This window comes from Balaenoptera ricei, chromosome 1 (genome assembly GCF_028023285.1).
Source record: "Balaenoptera ricei isolate mBalRic1 chromosome 1, mBalRic1.hap2, whole genome shotgun sequence".
Taxonomy (NCBI): domain Eukaryota; kingdom Metazoa; phylum Chordata; class Mammalia; order Artiodactyla; family Balaenopteridae; genus Balaenoptera; species Balaenoptera ricei.
Window position 1 is genome coordinate 153858342 of NC_082639.1, and position 17983 is coordinate 153876324.

The following is a 17983-nucleotide window of genomic DNA, read 5'->3' on the forward strand; positions in this document are numbered from 1 at the left end:
GTGTGGGTGTAGTTCGAGGCATGAGAAGGAGTTATCCAGACCAAGGAGCAGGGCGGAATGTCTGAGGCTGTGCTGAGACGGCCCAGAGGTGAGCCGGGAGCCAGACTTGGAGGGGGTCTGAGAACCCACTGTGATTAGAGGCAGAGAGTGAGGGGGAGGGGCTGGCAGGGGCTGCTCCAGCAAAGCGGACCTGAGCTTGAAGCCAGCTTGTCTGGCCCTGAAGCCTGTGCTGACAGAGTGGATGATAAAGTACTTGGAAAATGTGCTGGGGGAAGTACCAGGGAGGAGGAGATTTGGGCAAGTTCTCTTTGTGTCTTAGCCATGATTCTGAGGACCCAGGAGAGGACCTGGATTTCACATGCCTGATGTCTATCCTGAGTCCAGGAGGTCTGAGAACTCTCCCCGTCCTCATCTCATCCTCCTGAGCTACCCAGTTCAGTGGGTGTGCACAGTCTGCTCAGGACTTGCCTGGAGGGATTAATCCAGCTTCTTTGTTATGTCCCATAAGCAGAATTATCCCAAGGGCCAGGAGAGAGAATGGCTCTCCCTCAGAGCCTCTCTCGACTATGCCAGGATCTCTGCAGCCACATTTCACCGTCCTGATGTAGTGAGTGACAAGGCCCCTCTAGTCTCGAGATGGCTTGAGGACAGAGGACTTCCTGATGCCCCAGAGAGAAGGAATAAAGGCACTAGGGCTGGCCCTCACCGCACCTTGGGTGGAGCTCCTAGCAGTGTTGGTATCACATGCTCACTGTAGAGTCTGGAAGGTGCTTAGATGAGTTTGCAGCTGAATGAGGAGACCAGGCATTTTCCTCAAAGGATTACAAAATATACTGTCCACACTCATCTCTGCAGGCAAGTGGAGGAGCAGATAAACCAAAACCTGGAGAACCCAGAGGCTTCCGAATGGCTTTCAGTCCTGATAAAGAGACATATCCTGTGCCTCAGGGCCTTTGCACGTGCTGTTCCCTCTCCCTGGAATTATCTCTGTGCTATGTTTTTACGCTGGTTCACTGGAACTCATCCTTTAGGTCTCAGCTCAGACGCCACATCTTCCTGGAAGCTTGAGCTTGAGCCGGATACCCCTCCTGTACTCTCCGCATCATAGCCCCTAACATGTTAGAATCACCTGAGTCTCTCTCAACTCCACTGCATCTGTCATCCCACTGCTATACCTCAGCACCCAGGCCAGTGCCTGCCAAGAATTGCATGAATAACCGAATCAGTTCTTTCTCAGTGGTGTGGGCCTAGAAATGACTGATGATTTTAGCAGCATATGATGACTTTAACTGCAGAATTATGTTTTGCTTAGTACAGGATACCACTGTGAGTGGTCTTTATAAGAGGACATGATAGGGAATAGTGAAGAGAAGCAGCTGGAATTTCATTTTTGCTCTGACCCCTCTGGTCCGCCAAGCTCACTCACAGCCAGTCTTTTAAAAACGGGGCTTTTTCTGGAGTGTTCTAAACTCGGTTGTCCGTTTCTGTAACTCTTTAATATTCAGTAGGCTGTGGATCTTCTCAGGTCCCCAAGTCCCAGCACCTCTTGAATTGTCCCCAATCACCCCTCTTAACCCTCCCAACCCCCCACTCCCGTCTTCCTTCCCGCTTCAGCCTCTGCAAGTGGCTGTTCCAGCCTCTGTCCTTCATGACACCAAATTGTCTACAGGGTGTTGGTTTCCTCCTGTGCTGGACTCCTTGCAGAGATCTCCCCTCCCTCTCTCCTGGTGCCACCTTAGCCCTGTGTCCCAACTTCCACCTCTGTTTTGTGAATGTTCCTCAGCCCCACGTTTGTACCCCAGAGGGCTGTCTATGTCCATGGCAAAAGTGGAGGCTCAGTAAAGAAAGCTGCATATAATTGGGGGGTGGGAGGGGAGGAGGATTAATTATCACAGGGATGTTTGCTTGGAGTTTTAATGAGACTGCCTTTCCTTTATTCCCCCTCCCTTTTTTTCCTTTTTCTTTTCCCCCCAGCTCAGAATATCCACTTAGAATGTCTTTTAGAATCTTAGAACCTTAGGTTTTAACATTCTGCACCCAGCGCCTCAGTGTAATAAACAAATCAATAAGCTGAGGGTCTCAAGAAGTTTGATTGCCGAGTGCATTGGGGTACCTTTTGTTCTTCAGCGAACGATCATTTCACACTAGGGAACAAGAGATGAATGTGGTTATAGAGTTTGTCCTGGCCTCCGATTCGTAACCCTGACCTGGGAAGTCATTATTCCAGCGATGTGTGTAACTTACAAGCAGCCTGCCAAATGCTCTACGTCCTTCCCTTTGACAGTTTTCCCAAGTTATATGTGTCATAACTTTATTTCTCATTTGCCAGAATAGTCTTGGGTTTGTTTTGAATCTGACAGGTCCTCTGAAACCACATTCTTCAATCTCACTAACAGGTCATTTATACCAAAAAGGCTGCCTTGACAGGAAGAAAGATTGTATGATTTTCAATTTGGGTTGAAAATCAAATGCACGTTATGACAACACTGAGACTTCCTAGACCCTACAAGTTAATCATGATTATCTTACCTTGAAATACCTTTTGTAGTAGAAACTAGTCTCCATTTATTGTTTCTGTCAAAACCTTTGATTGGAATACTCTTCACAATGGGAATATTGTCATTTCTAAAGATGCACTGATTTATTTCCTGGAGTGTTTCAAACACAATATGTTTGCCCTTTGTTGTATGCAGTAGATATACTCCTGAAGAGTTGTTTATAAACTGAATTTTTACAGATAAACTCATATGTTAAATGCACATGAGGGGCTATTATTTTACATTATGGGTTCTTTTATAATTAGAAAGACTACTCCTAATTCATTTGAGAATGTTCACATATTGGGTTTTGTTTAAGAGAAGTAATATTTTTTATTATTACAAAATATTACACTTTGAATAAAAGCATAAACAAGGAAAATCACAATTTTAAATCCACCTCCCCATCCCCAGGTAACACAGTTAATATTTTTATGTATTTCCATTAAGTCTTTTTTTATGTCCATTCTTATCACATGGGAACATAATGACTACATTGCTAATTGACCCACATTTCCCCACTTCATGTCTTCAACAATTTTCCCTCATATTTTTTTCTGTAGCTTTTTTTTGGAACTTTATTTATTTTTTTATACAGCAGGTTCTTATTAGTTATCCATTTTATACATATTAGTGTATATATGTCAATCCCAATCTCCCAATTCATCACACTACCATCCCCCCCTGCCACTTTCCCCCCTTGGTGTCCATACGTTTGTTCTCTACATCTGTGTCTCAATTTCTGCCCTGCAAACCGGTTCATCTGTACCATTTTTCTAGGTTCCACATATATGCGTTAATATACAATATTTGTTTTTCTCTTTCTGACTTACTTCACTCTATATGACAGTCTCTAGATTCATCCAAGTCTCTACAAATGACCCAATTTTGTTCCTTTTTATGGCTGAGTAATATTCCATTGTATATATGTACCACACTTCTTTATCCATTTGTCTGTCGATGGGCATTTAGGTTGCTTCCATGACCTGGATATTGTAAATAGTGCTGCAATGAACATTGGGGTGCATGTGTCTTTATGAATTATGGTATTCTCTGGGTATATGCCCAGTAGTAGGATTGCTGGGTCATATGGTAATTATATTTTTAGTTTTTTCAGGAACCTCCAAACTGTTCTCCATAGTGACTGTATCAATTTACATTCCCACCAAGAGTGCAAGAGGGTTCCCTTTTCTCCACACCCTCTCCAGCATTTGTTGTTTGTAGATTTTCTGATGATGCCCATTCTAACCGGAATGAGGTGATGCCTCATTGTAGTTTTGATTTGTATTTCTCTAATAATTAGTGATGTTGAGCAGCTTTTCATGTGCTTTGTGGCCATCTGTATGTCTTCTTTGGAGATATATCTATTTAGGTCTTCTGCCCATTTTTGGATTGGGTTGTTTGTTTTTCTAATATTGAGCTGCATGAGCTATTTATATATTTTGGAGACTAATCCTTTGTCCGTTGATTCGTTTGCAAATATTTTCTCCCATTCTGAGGGTTGTCTTTTCGTCTTGTTTATAGTTTCCTTTGCTGTGCAAAAGCTTTTAAGTTTCATTAGGTCCCATTTGTTTATTTTTGTTTTCATTTCCATTACTCTAGGAGGTGGATCAAAAAAGATCTTGCTGTGATTTATGTCAACGAGTGTTCTTCCTATGTTTTCCTCTAAGAGTTTGATAGTGTCTGGTCTTACATTTAGGTCTCTAATCCATTTTGAGTTTATTTTTGTGTATGGAGTTAAGGAGTGTTCTAATTTCATTCTTTTCCATGTAGCTGTCCAGGTTTCCCAGCACCACTTATTGAAGAGACAGTCTTTTCTCTATTGTATATCCTTGTCTCCTTTGTCATAGATTAGTTGACCATAGGTGCGTGGGTTTATCTCTGGGCTTTCTATCCTGTTCCATTGATTTATATTTCTGTTTTTGTGCCAGTACCACATTGTCTTGATTACTGTAGCTTTGCAGTATGGTCTGAAGTCAGGGACTCTGATTCCTCCAGCTCTGTTTTCTTCCCTCAAGACTGCTTTGGCTATTCGGGGTCTTTTGTGTCTCCATACAAATTTTAAGATTTTTGTTCTAGTTCTTTTAAAAATGCCATTGGTAATTAGAGAGATTGCATTGAATCTGTAGATTGCTTTGGGTTGTATAGTCATTTTCACAATATTGATTCATCCAATCCGAGAACATCGTATCTCTCTCCATCTGTTTGTATCATCTTTAATTTCTTTCATCAGTGTCATAGTTTTCTGCATACAGGTCTTTTGTCTCCTTAGGTAGGTTTATTCCTAGGTATTTTATTCTTTTTGTTGCAATGGTAAATGGGAGTGTTTCCTTAATTTCTCTCTCAGATTTTTCATCATTAATGTATAGGAATGCAAGAGATTTCTGTGCATTAATTTTGTATCCTGCAACCTTACCAGATTCATTGATTAGCTCTAGTTTTCTGGTGGCATCTTTAGGATTCTCTATGTTTAGTATCATGTCATCTGCAGTGACAGTTTTACTTCTTCTTTTCCAATTTGTATTCCTTTTATTTCTTTTTCTTCTCTGATTGCCATGGCTAGGACTTCCAAAACTATGTTGAATAATAGTGGTGAGAGTGGACATCCTTGTCTTGTTCCTGATCTTAGAGGAAATGCTTTCAGTTTTTCACCATTGAGAATGATGTTTGCTGTGGGTTTGTCATATATGGCCTTTATTATGTTGAGGTAGGTTCCAACTATGCCCACTTTCTGGAGAGTTTTTATCAAAAATCTGTGTTGAATTTTGTCGAAAGCTTTTTCTGCATCTATTGAGATGATCATATGGTTTTTATTCTTCAATTTGTTAATAAGGTGTATCACATTGATTGATTTGTGTATATTGAAGAATCCTTGCATACCTGGGAAAAAACTAGTTGCTCATGGTGTATGATCCTTTTAATGTGTTATTGGATTCTGTTTGCTAGTATTTTGTTGAGGATTTTTGCATCTATATTCATCAGTGATATTGGTCTGTAATTTTCTTTTTTTTTTTTTTATAGCTACTTTATTTATTTATTTATTTATTTATGTTTTTGGCTGTGTTGGGTCTTCATTTCGTGCGAGGGCTTTCTCTAGTTGCGGCAAGCGGGGGCCACTCTTCATCGCGGTGCGCGGGCCTTTCACTATCGCGGCCCTTCCTGTTGCGGGGCACAGGCTCCAGACGCGCAGGCTCAGTAGTTGTGGCTCACGGGCCCAGTTGCTCCACGGCATGTGGGATCTTCCCAGACCAGGGCTCAAACCGGTGTCCCCTGCATTAGCAGGCAGATTCTCAACCACTGTGCCACCAGGGAAGCCCTGTAATTTTCTTTTTTTTGTAGTATCTTTGTCTGGTTTTGGTATCAGGGTGATGGTGGCCTCATAGAATGAGTTTGGGAGTGTTCCTTCCTCTGCAATTTTTTGGAAGGGTTTGAGAAGGATGGGTGTTAGCTCTTCTCTAAATGTTTGATAGAATTCACCTGTGAAGCCATCTGGTCCCGGACCTTTGTTTGTTGGAAGATTTTTACTCAGAGTTTCAATTTCATTCCTTGAGATTGGTCTGTTCATATTTTCTATTTCTTCCTGGTTCAGTCTTGGAAGGTTATACCTTTCTAAGAATTTGCCCATTTCTTCTGGGTTGTCCATTTTATTGGCATAGAGTTGGTTGTAATACTCTCTTAGGATGCTTTGTATTTCTTTGGTGTCTGTTGTAACTTCTCCTTTTTCATTTCTAATTCTGTTGATTTGAGTCTTTTCCCTTTTTTTCTTGATGAGTCTGGCTAAAGGTTTATCAGTTTTGTTTATCTTCTCAATGAACCAGCTTTTAGTTTTATTGATCTTTACTATTGTTGTCTTTGCTTCTATTTCATTTATTTCTGCTCTGATCTTTATGATTTCTTTCCTTCTACTAACTTTGGGTTTTGTCTGTTCTTCTTTCTCTAGTTCCTTTAAATGTAAAGTTAGATTGTTTATTTGAGATGTTTGTTGTTTCTTGAGGTAGGCTTGTACTGCTATAAACTTCCCTCTTAGAACTGCTTTTGCTGCATCCCATAGGTTTTTTTTTTTTATCCCATAGGTTTTGTATCATCATATTTTCATTGTATTTTTTGATTTCCTCTTTGATTTCTTCAGTGATCTCTTGCTTATTTAGTAACGTATTGTTTAGCCTCCATGTGTTTGTGTTTTTTTCCCTGTAATTGATTTCTATTCTCATAGCATTGTGGTCAGAAAAGATGCTTGATATAATTTCAATTTTCTTAAATTTACTGAGGCTTGATTTGTGACCCAAGATGTGATCTGTCCTGGAGAATGTTCCATGCGCACTTGAGAAGAAAGTGTAATCTGCTGCTTTTGGATGGAATGTCCTATAAATATCAATTAAATCTATCTGGTCTATTGTGTCCTTTAAAGCTTGTGTTTCCTTATTAATTTTCTGTCTGGATGATCTATCCACTGGTGTACTTGGAGTGTTAAAGTTCTCCACTATTACTGTGTTACTGTCGATTTCCCCTTTTATGGCTGTTAGCATTTGCCTTATGTATTGAGGTGCCCCTATGTTGGGTGCATATATATTTAAAATTGTTATATCTTCTTCTTGGATTGATCCCTTGATCATTATGTAGTGTCCTTCCTTGTCTCTTGTAACATTCTTTATTTTGAAGTCTATTTATCTGATATGAGTATTGCTACTCCAGTTTTCTTTTGGTTTCCATTTGCATGGAATATCTTTTTCCATCCCCTCCCTTTCAGTCTGTATGTGTCCCTAGGTCTGAAGTGGGTTTCTTGTAGACAGCATATATATGTGTCTTGTTTTTGTATACATTCAGCGAGCTTGTGTCTTTTCGTTGGAGCAATTAATCCATTCACGTTTAAGGTAATTATCGATATGTATGTTCCTATGACCATTTTCTTAATTGTTTTGGGTTTGTTTTTGTAGGTCCTTTTCTTCTCTTGTGTTTCCCACTTAGAGACGTTCCTTTAGCATTTGTTGTAGAGCTGGTTTGGTGGTGCTGAATTCTCTTAGCTTTTGCTTGTCTGTAAAGCTTTTGATTTCTCCATCGAATCTGAATGAGATCCTTGTGAGGTAGAGTAATCTTGGTTGTAGATTCTTCCCTTTCATCACTTTAAATATGTCATGCCACTCCCTTCTGGCTTATAGAGTTTCTGCTGAGAAATTAGCTGTTAACCTTATGGGAGTTCCCCTGTATGTTATTTGTCATTTTCCCTTGCTGCTTTCCATAATTTTTCTTTGTCTTTAAGTTTTGCCAGCTTGATTACTATGTGTCCCGGCACGTTTCTGTTTGGGTTTATATTGTATAGGACTCTCTGCACTTCCTGGACTTGGGTGGCTCTTTCCTTTCCCATGTTAGGGAAGTTTTCAACTCTGATCTCTTCAAATATTTTCTCGGGTCCTTTCTCTCTCTCTTCTCCTTCTGGGACCCCTATAATGTGAATGTTGTTGCATTTAATGTTGTCCCAGAGGTCTCTTAGGCCGTCTTCATTTCTTTTCATTCTTTTTTCTTTATTCTGTTCTGCAGCAGTGAATTCCACCATGCTGTCTTCCAGGTCACTTATCCGTTCTTCTGCCTCAGTTATTCTGGTATTGATTCCTTCTAGTGTAGTTTTCATTTCAGTTATGTTATTGTTCATCTCTGTTTGTTTGTTCTTTAATTCTTCTAGGTGTTTGTTCTTTAATTCTTCTAAGACTTTGTTAAACATTTCTTGCATCTTCTCAATCTTTGCCTCCATTCTTTTTCTGAGGTCCTGGATCATCTTCACTATCATTATTTGGAATTCTTTTTCTGGAAGATTTCCTATCTCCACTTCATTTAGTTGTTTTTCTGGGGTTTTATCTTGTTCCTTCATCTGGTACATAGCCCTCTGCCTTTTCAGTTTGTCTGTCTTTCTGTGAATATGGTTTTTGTTCCACAGGCTGCAGGATTGTAGTTCTTCTTGCTTCTGCTTTCTGCCCTCTAGTGGATGCGGCTATCTAAGAGGCTTGTGCAAGTTTCCTGATGGGAGGGACTGGCGGTGAGTAGAGCTGGCTGTTGCTCTGGTGGGCAGAGCTCAGTAAAACTTTAATCTGCTTGTCTGCTGATGGGTGGGGCTGGGTTCCCTCCCTGTTGGTTGTTTGGCCTGAGGTGACCCAACACTGGAGCCTACCCTGGCTCTTTGTTGGGGCTAATGCAGATCCTGGGAGGGCTCACGCCAAGGAGTACTTCCCAGAATATCTGCTGCCAGTGTCCTTGTCCTCACAGTGAGACAGAGCCACCCCCCGCCTCTGCAGGTGACCCTCCAACACTAGCAGGTAGGTCTTACTGAGTGTCCTATGGGGTCACTGCTCCTTCCCCTGGGTCCTGGTGCACACACTACTTTGTGTGTGCCCTCCAATAGTGGAGTCTCTGTTTCCCCCAGTCCTGTCAGAGTCCTGCAATCAAATCCCACTGGCCTTCAAAGTCTGATCCTCTGGGATTTCCACTGCCCATTGCCAGAACCCTAGGTTGGGAAGCCTCACTTGTGGCTCAGAACCTTCACTCCAGTGGGTAGACTTCTGTGGTATAATTGTTCTCCAGTTTGTGAGTCACCCACCCAGCATTTATGGGATTTGATTTTATTGTGATTGCCCCCCTCATACCATCTCATTGTGGCTTCTCCTTTGTCTTTGGATGTGGGGTATCTTTTTTGTTGAGTTCCAGTGTCTTCCTGTTGATGATTATTCAGCAGTTAGTTGTGATTCCAGTGCTCTCACACGAGGGAGTGAGAGCACATCCTTCTACTCCACCACCTTGAACCAATCCTCTATAGCTTTTTAAATTGAAGTATAGTTGACATACAATATTATATGTTATGGGTATACAGAATAGTGATTCACAATTTTTAAAGGTTATATTCCATTTATAGTTATTAGAAAATGTTGGCTATATTCCCCATGTTGTACAGTATGTCCTTGTAGCTTATCTTATACCTAATAGTTTGTACCTCTTACTCCCTTACCCCTATATTCCCCCTCCCCCCTTCCCTCTCCCCACACTGGTAACCACTTGTTTGTTCTCTGTGTCTATGGGTCTGCTTCTTTTTTGTTTTATTCACTAATTTGTTGTATTGTTTTTAGATTCCACATGTAAGTAATATCATACAGTATTCGTTTTTCTTTGACTTATTTCACTTAGCATAATACCCTCCAAGTCCATCCCTGTTGCTTCAAATGGCAACATTTCATTCTTTTTTATGGCTGAGTCATATTCCATTGTGTGTTTGTGACATGTATACACACATACGCCACATCTTCTTTATTCAGTCGTCTGTTGATGGAAGCTTAAGTTGCTTAAAGGAAGTAATCTTAATAAGAATTAGGCAAGATTACCAATGGTCTACTCTCAATAGTTCTGCCTTAGTTATACAACATTTGATCACAGTAGGAGACTGCAGAACTTGTAAATTCTGCATTTTCTCACTGATGGGCAAAATGCTCACTTAGGAGAACCTGCCCATTAGAGCCACCTCTAGCTCTTTCTCATCTTGTTATTTCAGGGAAGGAAGTGGGGTGCCAGTTCAGAGCTGGGATGATTTTCAGTGTTCCACTGGAATATTAGGTAAACCACTATATAATTTCTCATGGGCCTCTCATCCTAGAAGTCCATGATTCTGTGTGTTCTGGTTATCTATTTCTGCTTAACAAACAGCTCCTAAATTTAGAGACCTAAGAAATTAATTGTTTCTCATAATGCTGTGGGTTGTTTGGCTCAGCTGGCTGGTTCTCCCTTGAACTTGCCATGTGTGGTTGCTGTCCAGCATTGGCTGGGGCTACAGTCATCTGAAGGCTCGACTGGGCTGGATGGCCAAGATGGCTTGCTTACATGACTGACAGAGCCTGGCTGTCCCCAGATCACTTCTATGTGACCTCTTGTGTGGTTTGTTCTTCTCAAAACATGGTGGTTGGGTCCAAGAGGGAGCATTCTGAGAGTAAGTGTTCCAAGAGACACACACAGAAGCTACAAGGCTTCTTATGACCCTGCCTGAAAATCCTGGAACATCATTTCTGCCACATTCTATTGGTGAAGGCAAGAGACTAAAGTGAGTTCAGATTCGAGGAAAGAGAATTAGGCTTTGCCTCTTGAAGTAAGTTGCAGTATATGTGTAGGGTCCATTTTTTTTTTTACTATTTACCATACTGCATGTCAGAAAAAGAGTATTCTCTAGGAGAATAGGATTACATAATTATGAAAGGCGTGAGAGGCATTGCAGAGCAGTAAAGAGGGGTTATAGAATGCTCCATATGTATGAATGAATTGGCCAGCCTTTTTGGTGAGGACTCCGTGCTAGGGAGCACACACTGAATGAACCTCTCTCTGTGGAAGCCAGGTGGTATCCCACTGAGAGAAACATTACCATCTGCTGGCCCCTGCCCTACGTTAGCCCACTCATATAACAGATGGCTGAAAAACACCTGGTAAGGGAATTTAAATAGCACAGTTTTAAAGGCATATTTACCTAAATGCTACCCCAAGCATGTATCCTACTCATATTGAGTTGGTGAAACCATCTTCATAAATTAGAACTACACATTATTTCACAAACACATAGAGTAATGTGTCCAGTACACTTGCTTTTCAGCTCACGTCATGGAGGTGCTTAGAGAGGGCTGTACCCGTGGAGTACCTTATGTACTTAGAGTGGACACTTTTTGGTGTTTGAGAAAAAGTCAAGTTCTGTCCAGATGCTTAAAACTCTAATTGCCTCCTTAGCTTGAATTAGGAAAACAGTTGCCCTGTAAATCACACTGAGTCGCGGGTACCTGGGTTCTAGCTGCAGAGTGTGGCTGATCTGGATGCATGGGCTGACAACTCCCTTGAGAGTTGTTAGATTGGGTTTCACCCTTGTTGCATTGTTTCCTTCCCCCCACCACACCACACCCCCCAAATACTCCTCTCTGGCTCCCTGGGGATTCAAATTTGTGTTTATCTGTGCTGAAAATTTAAAAGCAAGAGAAACAACATTTCAAGCTATTTATAACCAGAGGCTGTGCCAGGAATGAATTAAGCTTTGCATTGGACATATGTTAAAACATTGGTCTCTGGGAAAGGTAGGAAGAATATCCCTAGGTGTGAAAAACAGATATTTAGAGGAGATTGATAGAAGTTTGACCCAGAATGTGGCTATGTGGGATGAGTACTCTATTGACTTATTAAATATATTGTTAAATATAGTCTTGTGGAATACTAGGTATAGAGGATCCTGGAGATGCCACTTATATAGGGCCCATCTTTTGATACCGCCAGGAGGGCATTTGGCAAGGGGAGGAACATGGAAGGAGGTATGGGAGAGAGGGTGAGGAATGAGGCACCACACAAACATAAACCTCAGGGCAATGGACAGAGTGTGAGAGAAGAGGAACTCCACTCTTGCCTGACTCCTTCCATGTAGGTCGTCCTAAACGGGGGAGACACCCCCTGTTCTTCAGCTTCTGACGAAGAGTCCACACTCTCCCCATCACAGCCTAGTGTGCACCTCTCAGTCCCACTAACGTAGACCCACAATTCGCCTTCCTTCCTCACTGCTTTTTTGCTGGCAGATATTGCGAGAACTCCTACTGTGTGCCAGACACTGTGTGTTAGTGGACAGTTGAGACACAGGAATGCTCATGTTGGGAGACAGACAAAAAACAAGTAAATAATATAATTGCAGACTATGATTGATGCTTCGGAAAACCATGGGTGATAAAGTATAACACGGGGTTCCCATTTTGGATAGGGTGTTCAGGAGGTCACAAATGAACCGAAAGTTATTGGTTGAACTTTGACATATATTCTATGGTATTTTAAAGTTTCTTAAATTGCATGTTGCTAAGGTCCAAATTAAAACCATTTTTGCCTTTTCTGAGCCCAAGCCATGGAATGCCAAATGGACAGCAACTCTGGGAGACAGTGGGAAGCCAGCCCCGATGGCCAGACACCTCCTACTGATACTTTCCTCATCACCGTTTTCTCTCCTCAGGGAAGGGAGATGTGTTTGGAGACGTGTTCTGGAAGGAAGCCACCCTTGCCCAGTCCTGTGCCAACGTCAGGGCCTTGACCTACTGTGACCTGCATGTGATCAAGCGGGACGCCCTGCAGAAAGTGCTGGAATTCTACACAGCCTTCTCCCACTCCTTCTCCCGGAACCTCATTCTCACCTACAACTTGAGGAAGAGGGTGAGCTGGCAGTTTCAGTTTCTTTTCTACCAAGAGCAGTCTCTGTACACTTAGGATAACCACGTGGGCCAGGAAAGTCCTTTTGCTGTTTATTTAAATGGAGCAATTGGTTCTGTAGAGGTTCTGTTTGTTGCTTGCTCTTCGGAGCTTTTGCTATGAAATGAGAGAGAAAAGGATGTTGCTAGATTAAAAGGTGGATTGATTTTGGTGCAGAAGGGATTTGTTCATGAGTGTGTCTGAGGGCTTTTCCTCAGTAAAATCCTGACCTTCTAGCATTTTGAACAGATGAGTAAAAAGTGAGGTTGTTAGTCAATAAAATGGCTGAGTAGGACCACTTAATTAATATAAACTGAATTCTCCCTGGCGACTAGGACCCACCAAATGGTGTGAGGCTATTAGCCAGCTGGTAATAATAATTTTTTTTAAAGATATGAAAATGATTCAGTTGAGTCCAGAAAATAAGAAAGAGATGGAATCTGATTGCCTAGAGAATATTTTGTATACAACTGTCAATTTAACGGACTGAGAAATGATTTGTAGTTTTAAGAACCAGAAGATTTCTCATCTGAGCTTGTTTCTTTCACCCTCAAATCATCAGAATTGCTCCGTCTGTCTCTGCGAGGATTAAAATATGTCTAGTACTCTTGAGGTTTTCATGACTGATTTTCTTGCATTTCATTTATGTCCTTTAGTTAAGAAGTAGCTCTCAACCTATAGACATCATCTGGGAGGATTGTCATAGGAATCTTTCCAGAAATGACCTCACGATCTGCCCCCCCACCAAACTGTTCCTCTTCTCGTGGTCCCTGTCTCTATTAACATTGTCTGTCTCGCCCCGGGGTTCCAGGTTAGAAACACTGCCGTCAACACTGATGCTTCTTCCCTGTCTCCCACGCCTCAGTTTACTCATCAGATCCTGCTGGTTCCACCGATGCTCTCAAGCCTGAGTCCACACTTTGCATCCCCCCCTCAGGGCTCTTCCTGAGCTCTTGGACCACGGCGCCCCTGATACTGAGTCTCCCCCTGTCCTGGAGCAAGCAATAGGCTCCAAACACACCCTCCTTCCCTGTGTCTCTCCTCAATGCGGTGCTTCCTCCTTGGCCACTTATGTGACCTTAAAGACTAATGGGATGACATTACTCCCCACCGTAAAGACTTTTTGCCCCCACCCTAACTACAGGATAATGTCTGCAAACTTCAGCACGGCTTATGTGGTTTTTCACATCTGGCCCAAACTTAACCCCTGAGCTCCAACCCCAGCACTCTTCCCACGCCTACCACGCCCACCAGGAGAATGACCCACACAGCTCTGCAGACATGCCACACCCTTTCAGAGCACTGTGTCGCTACATGGGCTTCCTGACCTGGAATTCTTTTCTCTTCTTCCGTGTGTGACAAATTCCTGTTAACCGTTAAGAGTCTGCTGAAATGTTTATTTGTTCATCAAATCCTGTGCATGCCAACTGAACCAGACTAGACGTGTAAAACTGAGTAAAACTCAGTTCCCTAGCTTCAGGAAGCTCAAGTCTAATGGAGACAATCCACACGGGAAGGCTAAGTGTGGTACACGATGCTAAGTGCAATGAGTGTGATTTGTACAAGGTGTTTGTTACGGGATCATAAAGGAGAAGGGCAGATAAAGGGGGGAGTCAGGGAGGAAGTATTGGTGGGGGTGGTGATACCTGAGCTGAGTCTTAAAGGATCAGTTTGCCAGACAAAGAGGAGGGTTGCACTTGGAGGAGCAGCTTGAGTAAAGGCACAGAGAAAGGAAACAGCCTTTTGCCTTCCAAGTTTTTTGTACAAAGTTCCAAACGCCTGTCATTGGGTTACCCCAACAATGTGCTTCTACCTATTTTACATTCCTTGAATTGCACTGCCTTGTGAGTCCCTGCTCAGAGACCTGGGAGGGCAAGGGTTTGGTATCCCCAGTGCCTAATCCAGCACGGGGAATTATAAAAACATCCGGGGATGGCATGGAGAAAGAGATGGGATCTCTGGGCCTCAGTATCCACATGATAAGATGTGAGGTTGTGGCCAGATGATTGATGATTTTTATGGTTCTGTGATTGGAAAGCTTGTTGTTTAAATTCCAGTGGGGAATGGGTAGTGGGGGAGAAATGTGCATTCATAGTTCTCCCTTGTTTATCTGAGAACATGGAACGCTTGCTGGTGATAGTTTTAGCCAAGTGGATTCTCTTAAAGTCTATTTTTTGATGGATTCCTTCTTTTTATGAAAGCAAGTTGATTATGATCAGCTTTCAGTGTTGCTGATAATATAGGTTGGAAAAAATGCACAGTTTGGGTTATTTGGAGGACTAATCATCTTGGAAAAATTGTGGATCAAGTAAATCTGTCCTAGAAAAACAAGGACAACAACAAAAACAACAGTGTGTCAGCGGCCAGATTGTTTTTGTAAGTGCAGAATGATTGACAGCTCTGCAGAAGAGAAGACTCGGGGACCACGTTTGTGAAGGGCTGTGTGGAGGAGCATTTGGCATAGTCTGTGTGGCCACAAGGTGCAGAGGTGGAACCAAAGCTGTAGACAGTATAAGAAAGACCTCGGAAAAGATCGGAGCTGCCCATTGAACTCAATAGGTATCTGGTTTCTTGTCCTGGAGGTATTTAGGCATCCCCTGGAGACCCCTCAGAGACACTGTGGAGGGGACTTAGCCATCCAATGGAGAGTCAGATCAGTTGATCTTCATATGTCCTTCCAATCTCAAGTGCCTATGAGTCTGATGTGGATCCGAGAGAATTTTAGTGAGATCCTTTATATAAAGAGAGAAAAAAAAAGAGGCATTTTGGTATATTCATTGTAGTCTCTCATTTTGTCCTTCTGCGAATTAATGCCTAGTTACATAGGGCATAGAAGATGAGAACATTACATGCATGAATCATTCTTGTAGCTATTTTTTTCTGGCCAAATGAAGTGTATTCTTGCGGCTGTTTCTATCTTGGCAAAATCGAGTGTGTTATTTGCAAAGATTCCTGAGAACGCAGTGCCTTTGACATCTGTTTGGGGAGTCGTTCGGTCCTGTAGATGTCCTCCAGTGCACAGCGAGAACTCTGTGCTGGAAGGGGCCTCAATGTACATCCACTCTCTCCTCCATTTCACCACCACCCTCATTTCATAAATATGACATTTTATAGAAAGGTCATAGTGAAGAAAGAACCGGAGCCAGAAATGACTCACTGACCAGGCCTCCTCCTGCTTCTCAGAGCTTCATGGCTGACCCTGGCCTCTGTATTCCAAGTCTCACCCCCTTATCCCTGAACCCATGTGTATGAGCACCACCCAGCCCTTGGCACTGCTCTTGGGACCCAGCTCATGGAGGACCTGTTACCTTCCTCCACAGACACCTGAGGTCACAGGCAAGGATGAAGGAGGCAGAACCTGAAGGCCAATCGAGCATTTTGACCTTTGGTTTTCCCTGTCTGTGGGCTCTGAGCCAGGTGAGACTTCAGTCTGCATCCTGCTCTGCCACTTAGTGCCTCTGCAAGCTCTAAATGCTTCCCCATCTGTAAAATGGGGCTGATGGAAAGGTCTACTTGTAAGATCATTACGAGGATTAAATAAGATAATATTTGCAAAGCTCCTACACACAGGTTCTAGAACATAGTATGTGCTCAATTAAACTGTGAGTTGTTATTATTTTGTTTCATCCACTTGACACTCCCTTCTTTCTTATCTTACGCTTCTGCCTTTGTGTATACACGGTACTCGCTCTGCAGAATGGCAGGGCACTTGCTCTGCAGAATGTTCTGTGGGGTGGATGTTATCCCAGGGTTCTCTGCATCTCTTGCGCAAAGGAGGGGCCAGCTTCTCTGGCCTCACTGTCCCTTTAGCTCCTGTCAGTGGCGAGGTCGGCGCACACCCACTCTTTTGGTTAGTTCCATTCAAGGAGGGAAAAATGAGGTTGTTCTGACCTGTTAGGTCAGTCACCAGGGCATCAGTATTTTGCCAAGAGGAAAGTAAGGCATCCTCCTTTCTTCGGAGGAGGTGGCGTGTAGTTGTTCATGAAAAAAAGGGGAAGTGGGACCTTCCTCATCTCAGACCCTCAGCTTCCTAGGATGTCAGGCTCTCCGGGCATTTTCTTACAGGCAATCGGAGCTTTGTGCACTACTAATAGTAACATTATTACCAACTCCAGATATGTCACAATGTCAGTATATGTTTTATGTCAGCTTATTAAATCCTCAGAACAACCTCATGACATTACAGTACCAACCCCACTTCTCAGAAGGATAAACTAGGACCCCATGGAGAAGGGAATCACTTTTCCAAGGCCACCCAGCTCCTAAGGGGTAGATCCCAAACCGGCATCTGCCCCCACCTTCCTGATAAGCAGCATTGCATCCTGTGGTGGGCCTTGGTTAAGTGTGGCTCTCAGCTTTTCCCATGTTGGCATTCTTCAGCTTCTGCTTTCTCCCAGTCTGTTGACTTTTCAGGGGTGGCACAGATTGTCTCCACAATATCTCCAATGGCCTTTGCTATCCTTCAGGACACTTGGAGGATACTTTGTTGTACAGTAAATCCCAGTCGTATCCCAGGTTGTGAGACATGAGAGGTTTTCCTGTCAAAGTGACAGCTACACCATTGGTGGGTGTGCTGGGGAGGCATGGCCCAGCAGGTCAGCTTGGCCGTGATGTTAGTGACTTACTAAAAAGAGCACCCGCTTTGGAGTTAAGGACCTGGTTTTGAACCCTGGTGTGAATCCTGACTAGCTGTGTGCCCTTGTGCAAGTTACTGAACTGTTCTAAGCCTCAGTTTCCTCATCTGTGAAAAGGGTCTAATAAAAGTCCCTCCTAACTAGGTTTATTGAGAAGATCATATGCATTAAAACAAAAAAAGTTGGCATAGTGCCTATAGGAACCACTCGCTACATATTTATTCCCTCTCTTCCCTGCCACCCATCCTCACCTTCCATCTTCAGTCCAGGAGGTTCTGAGTTCATGCTTTGCCCCTCTTTGTTTATAACCAGACCCTTTCTTGAATCAGTGTTTCGCCTGGGCTCTACTCTCCTTACGACCGGGGAAGAGGTCTCACTTCCCAGGTGCTGGCTAGGAGATCGGTTCTCCTGCTCATTGTTAGGACAGTAGAGGAAGCACACTTCAATTAAATGATGTATTGCAGACAAGCAGTTAGGTAATTAGCAGCAGTCAGTGCATGGGATAATTGGCATGTAGGTAATTAGTAGGGTGGAGCTCATTCTTTGTGTAGGGCGCTTTATTTTTAAAGCCAGTATTTTTATGTTTTT

General features: G+C 42.8%; 1 protein-coding gene across 2 annotated transcripts in view; it reads left to right on the top strand.

Moving 5' to 3' along the window:
- The window catches only part of KCNH1 (potassium voltage-gated channel subfamily H member 1), a 415212-nt gene that overhangs the window by 315178 nt on the left and 82051 nt on the right, over nucleotides 1-17983 (top strand). For both annotated transcript variants that reach the window (XM_059904358.1, XM_059904366.1), the window contains exon 10: nucleotides 12529-12725. In XM_059904358.1, the coding sequence (XP_059760341.1) occupies nucleotides 12529-12725 (197 nt within the window). The remainder of the gene's footprint in view (nucleotides 1-12528; nucleotides 12726-17983) is intronic.